The sequence below is a fragment of the Crocodylus siamensis genome, chromosome 4, assembly GCF_052110815.1.
Source record: "Crocodylus siamensis isolate JL-2025a chromosome 4, ASM5211081v1, whole genome shotgun sequence".
In the NCBI taxonomy this organism is placed as follows: Eukaryota; Metazoa; Chordata; order Crocodylia; family Crocodylidae; genus Crocodylus; species Crocodylus siamensis.
This window is the reverse complement of record NC_143398.1, coordinates 200,670,840-200,680,547: the sequence shown is the minus strand read 5'-3', so window position 1 is coordinate 200,680,547 and position 9,708 is coordinate 200,670,840. Positions and strand designations below refer to the sequence as shown.

Below are 9,708 nucleotides of genomic sequence, written 5' to 3'. Positions count from 1 at the left end.
GGCTGGACAGCATGCTAGGATGCTGGGGGACTGTGATTTAACTTGAACCGTGTGCATTGAAGTTCTGTTCTGTTACAGGTTTAAACCAGTTTTTGATCATTTGACCAGTTTGTCTGTCCCTAGCCCCAGTGTCTCCAGAAAGGAGAGCCATGTGCTTTCAGAAAAAAGTGGGATAGAGTCCAGGCTCTTCCTCATGCGGCTTTCTTTGAAATAACTTCTTTTTCAGGTCCTGTACCCAGTCCTACATTGCACCAGAGCCCATGGCTCTGCATGCATAGAGCCATGAAGGGTGGGTCTCCACTGCCTTTCTCTTTCCAATATAAAAGATGAATGCTTCACCATTGCCACTTCCTTCTCTGGCTGTTTTAAAAGGAAGTGGCCACAGCTGCATTTTTCAGGAAGCCTGCCCTGATGATGTGTGCCAGGTATATTCTGAGAATGCCTGCCAGACAAATCCCTGTGAAATGTAGGTGGAGGAATACCTAGTTGCTAGGTCCTGATTGTGCTCATATGCAAGCTAGGTGTCTATTGTATTTGGCCACCTCTGGACATGTTGGAGATGTTACTCCAGGTACATAAGGAACTCTAAAGTCGCAAAGTAAGTTAGCCAGGGAGTCTTGGCAGCAACTGAACTGTTCTTTAAATCACAATTTTAGATTCTGGTGCCTAAATTCTGCCCATGCCTTGCTTTAGACGCCTGCTTTAGTATAATTTTACTCAATATATTATACTTCAAAACTATCCCATTTGCTTTATGGCTGTATTTGCAATTGAAGGGGGAGTGGAATATAAGGAAAGATGGCAGCAGTGGGTCCTGTGTGCATAACACTTACTCTTGTAAATAAATCCACTAACTTTAAAGAAATAAGATTGCACATTCCATCTACAAATGGACTCCTTTTCCATCAAAATTCACCCCACAGCTTCTGAGAGACTCTTGAATGAAATCTCTTCCTTTTTATGTTTAAAATATAATGTTTAAAATGTTAAAAAAAGTTCAATGTTTAAAAAATCATGTGGCTTTTATGCCTTTGTCTTGTTGTGACATTGGCCATCTCTTGATTGTTGAACTTATTTGATCTGCTTTGATTGTAGAGCTGTATAAATGGCCCTGGCATCCATTACCTCTGCTCTGCTGTAGATGTCAGCAGCCATTGATTAACTACTGAGATTTAAACTCCAAGGTGGGGTATGAAGTAAATCATGTAGCTGATGCTTCATTCCATCCTTGCTTCACCTGCGATCTCATTTTGGCTTGTTGGTAGAATGGCAATGTGAGGCCTTCACTCCCCTGTAATATGTGCTGTAATTATAACAAGGGTAATTGGAAAAAAAAAAACTGCACACAACAGCACAATACATGTCTCCACCAGAACAGAACGGATGAAAAAACCTGGCATTTCTCTGCAAGGTTTGAGACAAGAACACTGCATTAGATTTGCTGTGAGGAATAGCTGTGAAGATAAGACTAGTATTCTGAATAAAATCTCAACAGAAATTTGGGATCAGTGGATTTGTATGTTGCATGAAGGAAAGCAGGGGGAGGGATTTCCTGCTGCTTAACTTTTAGATAATGCAGTAATGAAAGGGGGCAGCTAATTTCCTTCTCTGCACTCCACCCCCAAAAGCAGATGCTCTTGCTTTAAAAGAAGTTTTTATCCCCAGATGTTTGCTTTCTATGACTCCCCAGGAATATGATCTGCTCTGTCTGGGTAGTGGCTTCATTTAATGAAAACAGCAGTTCTGACTATGGGTTTAAGTAGAAGCACTTTGGCAGAGGGCAGGAATTTGGACAGATTTCACTCCTTTTCTAAAGGAGCTTATTATTTGGTATTCTCCCTCGCTCCAAATAAAAATGTCCATGTCTTCCCTTAAAATTGTTATTTGTAAGTCACATAATGCTAACACTAGATGCCATATGAAGATAGTAATAAAACTGGTTATAACATTTATGGAACATGTTTCATGAGCAAAGTGCTTTGCAGTTGAGATGCCATTAAAGAAAGGCTTTTTGCAAGCAGTGGATACATGTTACCACTGCTGTGTTTTGCAGAGTTAGTCCTTAGTATTCAGGATATTTTGGGGAGGGAAGTAAGCAGGGATGTTGTATGAAGAGTAACATAAAGGACTTAGCTCTTCATATATTATCCAGTTACTTGTTTCTTTTGTCATAGGAGAAAAGAATAAGCTTCAAACATACTGCATAAACCTTTACCCTCCCCAACTGGCACAATATAATGCAGCAATATATTCTAATGTATATTTTACACAAATTTAGTGCAGTGATTCTTAGCTAGGGTGCTACCAGATCCATCTGAAGATGGAAAATAAGATCTTGGTCTACAACGTAGTGGTTATCTGCATGCTTTTCCACAGGTGTGAGATGCGGCTGACATACTGAAGCTATCTTAAGCGCCTGGAATGGTTCCATCAGCATTGCTTCAGGAAGATCCTTTGCATTAGATGGGAAGACAACAGTGCCAGTGCCAGCATCCTCTCTGCAGCTAACAACCAGCATTGAGACAAAGATCATGAAACATCAACTCCAATGAGCTGGCCACTGTGTGTGGATGGCTGACACTCATCTTCTGAAGCAAGTCCTCTTCTGTCAACTCAGTCATGGCAAGAGGACCCATGGAGGACAGAGGAAGCATTAAAGGGACACCCTGAAAGCATACCTTAAGAAGGATGGTATCAACCTTACAAAATGGGAAGTGCTGGATGGTAACAGGTCTCAATGGTGCTGCACCAAAAATCGAAGAGAACTATCTTGCTCAGAAAGCCAAGAAACGGAGGAAGGAAAGTGCACAACATCCTGGCCAACACCTGTCCCCATCTCCCCACCCAGGTACCACCTGTCATATTTGTGGAAAAATTTGCAGGGCACAGATTGGACTCTTCATCCATCTTGAAATTCCCCAGTGCCAGCCGTGCATACTCTCATGGGCTGAGCTCACATTACAGAGAGGGAATTTACTCAAGTTAATATAGACTCAAGAGTTTTGGGTTACAAGTTTGGTGAAAAATAGAGCAGAATGTCCAGCAGTGTGAGGTTGTCCTCTTCACTCCCTGATTGCACCCTTCTTACTTTGGGGACTTTGGACCCTATAGCTATGCTTCCTTTGAATTTGAGCTGGATGAGGAACATGTAGCAGACTCAGTAATTCCCCTTCTATGCTCCAGTGGCTTGAGGCCTCTCTTTGTGGAGAAGGGAAACGACAAACTCTATGCGTGGTTGGTATAGCTTGTCACATAATACTGAACGTTAGATATAGGTGGTATGGAAACAGCATGTAAACATCATAAAATAATCAGCCACAAGTAAAGCTCTAAATCATTCTTTGTTCTGTTTTAAATTGCTCAGAAGGCATTCAACATTTGCACTGACACAAATATGCAAATTGAAATTTTTTAAATGTCCACTGACTTTTACAGAACACGCACAATGAATATTAAACAAAGCCTGGATGTTTCCTGTGTCGTTGCCCACAGTCTGTACTTCATTTTCTATTATGTGGAGTGACTTTTAAAAACTTTTTAAAGGTCATGCTGTTTATACTGCATAATATATAATACAATTCCACTATAAATTAGAAACATACTTTACTGCCTGCTGCTGTACTGCATGAAGGTGAACAAGATTTGAAATCATACATCTCCTCCTCATATGGAAATAGTAGTGGATAATATTTAATACGAGTGTAACAGGGAAACCTGGATGCCTCCACAGACCTGTAATGAGCTATGCAATCCTTACATTTTGGACATAGTGCCAAATGATACTCTCTATCCCAACTATACTAGGAAATTTGCCTATTGTTGACAAGGGGTGCAGATGAAATCAGAGCTGAAAACAGTTTAACTACAAGTGCAGATGGGAGCAAACTGTGCTCAGTATCATTTCAGAAATTATGCTTAACCCATGTCCTTGGGTGCAGCACTTGAATAGCAAATATGCCCCTTTCCCTCTACCCAGTAGATGGGTATATTTGCTTTCCTTGTGTAATACAAGTGCCCTGTTTGATGACACTAGACAAAGATCCACACATCATTCCAGCTAATCTTATGGAAGTGATGCAGGTTATGCGGCGATAATTCATTTGGCTCCTCTTAAAAACAAAAGGTACAGTAGCATAGAGTGGATGGGAGGGAGGGGTGAGTACTGTATGTTAATACAGCTCTCACTGCATTCAGGGTCTTCATAAACAGCACACAAATAATGAAAATACTTTCACAGGCAAGTTGTTCAAAAAGAACTCTTTTTTTTCTGGCCCCAGATAAGTCATTGCTTAAGAACCAGATTATCCAACTTGACCAAGTGTTCTTGAACTTGAAATCTCAGTGTAATGGCACAATATGTAAGATAAGGGAATGAATTAAAACTATGAATCTAAACCTCTAAATCAGGAAATTTCAGGTTTAGCATCACATTGTAGGGAAGGGTGTTGCAAAGGAGAGACTATCCAATATGTGGACTACTAGGCTGCACATAGATCACAAGAGGTAGGAGATCCCTTTAGTTTTTTTGGACAGGCATTTAGTAAGAGGAGAAAAACTGACTTTCAATGTGGTTTTTCTCCCACCTCAGAATAAGCATGATAGTAGGGCTGCAGCCTTCCAAATAGGACTTCCTAGGCCTCTATACTGCTGTAAGAGAAGAGGAGTAGAGCACAGATCAGTTTGGACAGCCCCTGATTAAATACTCTCTTCCTTAGCATCCATCTGTGTCACTTTCAGACACAGGATACTGGGTTCAAAGGACTTGTGGTCTGACACAGTATGGTATTTCTTATTTCCATAGGAGCTGTAAATCTTGCATGAGGTTGGAATCATGTACTTTTGAACACGGCAGATCCTGGTCTATTTACCCATTCACATGGTCCCTTTACTAGAGGCTGGTAAATCCTGAGAGTGGTATTGGTAGCAGATGGAGAGAGGGATTGCTCACAGAGCAAATACCCAGTGCCAAACAAGGTAAGAGATGCTATTTTGTGCATTAATAGTGGAAAAGGAGTCCCTAGACCAGTGTAAGGCTGGTTGTATGCTATATCTAACAGTTCTTGTTGGCAGGGATGCAACAGCAGTGACCTAACTAGAGAGCTCTGAAGGTAGGCTTGTAAGTAGCGAGGACTGAGCAATCTCACAGCCCGTTTTATATTAAAATGTGCAGCAATACTCCTCCCATCAATGCAATAAGCTGTTATAAACCATAGAATCAAGAGGACTACAGCCTTCTTTTGTCTCTCATTGGACAAAGAAAAGCACAGCAAGCTCCCATTTCTTTGCTGTTTTGCTCAGCTCCCTGCCATCTCAGCTTCTGAATTACACCTGTGACTTGCTCAAGCACTAAAGCAGCAGGTGCTCAATCTCCACCCCGCAGACCAAAGGCAGCCCATAGAGCCATCACACCTGGTTTGTGGGGCTCCCCATGGGCTGGGAAGTTGGGCAGCGGGGGAAGTAATGGCCATTAATATGGTCATCCTCTCCCCAGCCAAATTCCCAAACCCCAAGCCCTGAATGCTTGGTCGGAGGAAGGCCATGCCCTCTTCCCCCCACAGGGCTGGATTGGAGTCATGCTGGGCCCCCTTTACTCCTCCCTGCCTCCAGGGCTGAGTTCTGCTTAAGCCATGCCCCCTCCCTCTGCCTTGCAAGGCCAAGCCTTGTCCCCTTCATCCCCCTTCCAGGCCAGGTCACGTGCCATTCCCAACCCCCATGAGGCCAAGTAAAGGTCCTTTACCCACTGCGGGGCAGGACTCAGGCCAGGCTTCCCTCCACTTCCCTCTGTGTGGCCAGATGGTGCCCACTACACTGGCCCTGGGAAATGACATGCCCCATCCCCCCCACACAATGCTGGACTGCAGCCAAGCTGGGCCCCCTAACCCTCCCCACAAGGTTGAGTGGTGCTCAAACCACTTCCCCTCCCCCCTGCAGGGCCAAACCATGTTTCCTTCACCCCTGCTCCCAGGCTAATCCCCACCTCCTGATCATGGGGCTGGGTAAAGTCCCTTTCCCCTCTGTCGGGCAGGGCTCAGGTCAGGTTGCCCTCCACTCCCATGTGTGGCCAGAAGGTGCCTACCACACTGGCTCTAGGCACGAGACTGGAACTACTATTCAGCCTGCAGTTAGACTAGGCACGGCCCATGTGCCCTGCTGGGGAAAAAGTTGAGCAGCGCTGCATTATAGCATTCATTGTTTTTGTTCTGTTTTTACTGTAATTTCTATATGTAGAAAATATAACCAACGGGGCTTAAAAATATTAAAAGCTCAATATAAAAATAAAAAGTCAAGAAAGCATTTCTCAGAAGAGGGAAACTGGGAAGAGAAGGATGAAACCTTATTTCAAAGTGACAACATGCAGTTAACATGGCTTCAAAACAATGAACTACTCACACAGTAGAAAATCCACAGATTTCTGTGGAGCTCTTAATAGTCAGACCTTAAGTCAACACACTATACGCAGTAGTAAATCAATACACTAATGACTGGGCATGTCTACATGTGTATTTACATGTTCCTAAATTTAACGTGCCTTTGCTTAAGACGCATTAAGGCAATTTAGGTGTGCGTCTATACATGGACATGCTAATATGCATTAAGGCACATTAAATTTAGGCCAGAATAGCTACGTTGTATTAGCCCGTGTGCAGATGTGCTAATGTGCGCTAACACGGTGTGCATCCACTGCGCATTAAAAGTCTACATATGTCGGCTAATGTGATTCGACTATTTGCACCTAAATGTCTTACTTGCTCTATGCAGGTATCAGATTTAGGCATGATTAGCCTAAAAATCGACATTTTTAAGGTGCGTTAAGAGCGCACACGTGTGGACATACACCTTAAAAATGGCAATTGTTAGACTAATCCTATTTAAAAGAGGTATGTGTAGACATGCCCACTGAGAATAACTTTAGCCATCACATTACATTTTCTGTTAATACTCTATTTCCATTTAATACAGCAAAACCGCAGGACAAAAATATTTAAATATGGTGGATCAAAGAGAAAACATACTGCTCTAGACAGCCAAAGTCTGTATCAACTAAAGAACAGAACTGAAGATTCAAAGCCCTGTCCAGATTATATTCCAACATCATTTACATATTCCACCCAATCACCTCATACATCAGTGCCCTCAGGTGTCTGGCTTCATACGTAACTGTGTTCTTCCCACTATGCAGCCTCTCTTCTTCAAGGGGTTGCTCAATAACAGCTGGGATGTTCCTGCCATAGAGTTCACACTGCTCTAGAAACTGGATGCACTCTTGAATAACGTTGTCACGCAGCATTATCATCTGTTTAGACATGTTCTCCAGCAATGACAGGAAGCACCTTTTGGCATAATACCAGGTGTCTGTACCTAACTTTTTGTTATAAGGCTCTAAACTTTTAATTACCCGTGAGATGCCAAAGTCATAATTTCCTTTGGCACAGTACAGCGTTCCAATGACTAAGTTGACAATGCAGAGATGGTAGATCTTTTTATCAGGGTCGTCATAGGAAAGCTGCTCCTCCTCCTTTTCAATCTTCCTCATCAGTTCCTCTGCCTCTTCATTTTGGCTTGTCATGATATAGGAGACACAAAGGTTGGCTAGCACAATAGCACTGACTTGCAGTATGTTATCATAGTGCTTCTTCACAATGGGCTCATAGAAGCCAATGGCTTCTTTGTACTTGTTTTCCTGCATGAAAAGCACGTGAGCCACATTTAGCTTCCACACTTCATGTTCATTGCAGAACTCTACTGACTTGCGGAAAATCTTCTCCACCATTGTATAATTCTCCATGTCCCAGTAGATCTTGGCCTGAGCCATCAAGACAGGCACATATTTTTCCAGAGTCTCATCGTATTCGCTAACTGACTTGTTGATAGCTTCAGCATCCCGGTTTTGCCTAGCTTCCTGCCCTTGTTTTGCGAGATTTCTCAGCTGCTCAGTCAGTGTCCCTGCCAGCTCATCTAGCTTGTGAAAGGCCTCCTCAGGGGCAGTCTGACATGTAATCATGGCATCCAAGAAGTTGTACAGATAAGGCGTGAGCAGTTTATAGGTCAGATGGGCATTCTCTGCCAACACGTCAGCAGCCAGGTCATAGTACTGGTGCTTGCAGTACAGCAGTAGCAGGTTTCCAAAGGTCTCTGGTGGGCAGGGGTTCTGCTGCAGAAGGAACTGCAATTTCTCAAACCCTTCGGTGGGCCGGCTGTCCATGTTCATCAGTGCCTGGTTGTGCAGCGTAACAGGGTCCAGCTCCTTCTCGGCTCTTGGCGGCATGTCCGTTAGTGCCTCCTGGGCTGCCTCCAGGTGGCGCAACTGGTACTCAATGGCTGCCTTAAGGTTGAAGGCCTCCACCAGGGCAGTGCGGTGCAGGAGCAGGGTGTTGCCAACGCTGCGGACGTCGATGCCCTCGGTGGTCATGCCGATGCTGAGCTCTGGGTGCTGGCGCATGCCTCGCTCAATGATCTCGGAAATGTGCTTCACGGCAAGGTCGTACTGCTTGGCAGCGTAGCAGCACAGGGCCATGTTGTAGGACAGCTCTGGGGAATAGCCGAGCACTTGCATGGCACCAGCAAATTTGCTGCAGGCCTCCTCATGCCGCCCCTCACGGTACAGCAGGCAGCCCAGGTTCACCTCTGCCTCAGGCACCTCCCACGACCCATCAGAGCCCCCTGCTGCCCCCTCAGCCGCAGCCGTGAGCACCTGCTCCACCAGGCTCTTGGCTGCCGGGAGGTCGCCCTGGGCATAGTGGGTAGCAGCCTGAAGACGAAGGGCACGGCCTTGGTAGGCGGGCACATCCAGTAGGGGGCTGGTGGCCCGCAGGGCCTCGCCGTAGAGCCCGGCCTTGTAGAGGGCCTGGGCCTGGTAGAGCCGGTACTCGTCCAGCTCCGGGTGCAGCGCCACCAGCTGCTCGTAGCACTCGGCGGCGGCCGCGAAGTCCTGCAGCTGGTAGTAGCAGTAGCCGAGGAGCGAGAGGCCGGCCCGGGAGCGGCAGCTCCGCTGCAGCTCGCTGCTCAGGATCGCCGCCGCCGTCGTGTAGCGCCCGGCCCGAATCAGTCCGTAGATGACGGCCGTGTATTCCCCGTCCGCGATCGGCGCCGGCATCGCCATCGCTACCTAGGCAACCGCGTCGCCGGAAGCGGAAGCGCCCGCCACGCCAACTCCTGATACTTCAGCACACCGCGACGCGGAAGTGTGGGCAGCGATTAAACTGAAGCTGTCGTGGAAGGCGTTACTGTGTGTCTGGGTTTCCCGCACATGGCCTTTTTGGAGATCTCAGCTGCGTCCGGTCGGGTGTTTTCAGTACAGGCAAAATGTCTGGGATTTCCTCCCCCGCTCCGCTTTCAACATGGCCGTCGCTAGATCGAACTACAGCTCCCAGAAGGCCAAGCGCGGCGCGTGCGCGGTTCGGAGCGGAGTTCACAACAGCAGGATCCGGATTTTCAGTTTATCGCGGAAAAACGCGGAAGCTACTGTGCCTCTTCCCGGGGCGGGGAGGGGCGTGTCACCATGTTTGTCTGCGCGCGCGCGCGAGCGCGGACAGCCCGGCACTGGCAGGGTGTGGGAGGCGCCCCGGCTGGGCATGTGGGTGCAGGTCAGCCGGAAGGTGCGGGGCCTGGACTGTCTGGGGCCCCAGACGGGGGCGGGGTGGGGACGAGGCTGCAGCAGGGCCGGCGGGGAGAAACTGCTCAGGGTGGGGGATGCACAGGCCTCTCCTC

At 46.6% G+C, this 9,708-nt stretch overlaps 1 protein-coding gene across 1 annotated transcript; it reads right to left on the bottom strand.

The window, feature by feature from the left end:
• Window positions 1-4,118: 4,118 nt before the first annotated feature.
• On the bottom strand, window positions 4,119-9,472 carry IFT70B (intraflagellar transport 70B). The gene has a single exon (XM_090045375.1). It carries the CDS (start codon window positions 9,098-9,100, stop codon window positions 7,097-7,099), a length of 2,004 nt encoding a protein of 667 aa, XP_089901501.1. The 5' UTR covers window positions 9,101-9,472; the 3' UTR covers window positions 4,119-7,096.
• Between the last annotated feature and the right edge of the window lie 236 nt (window positions 9,473-9,708).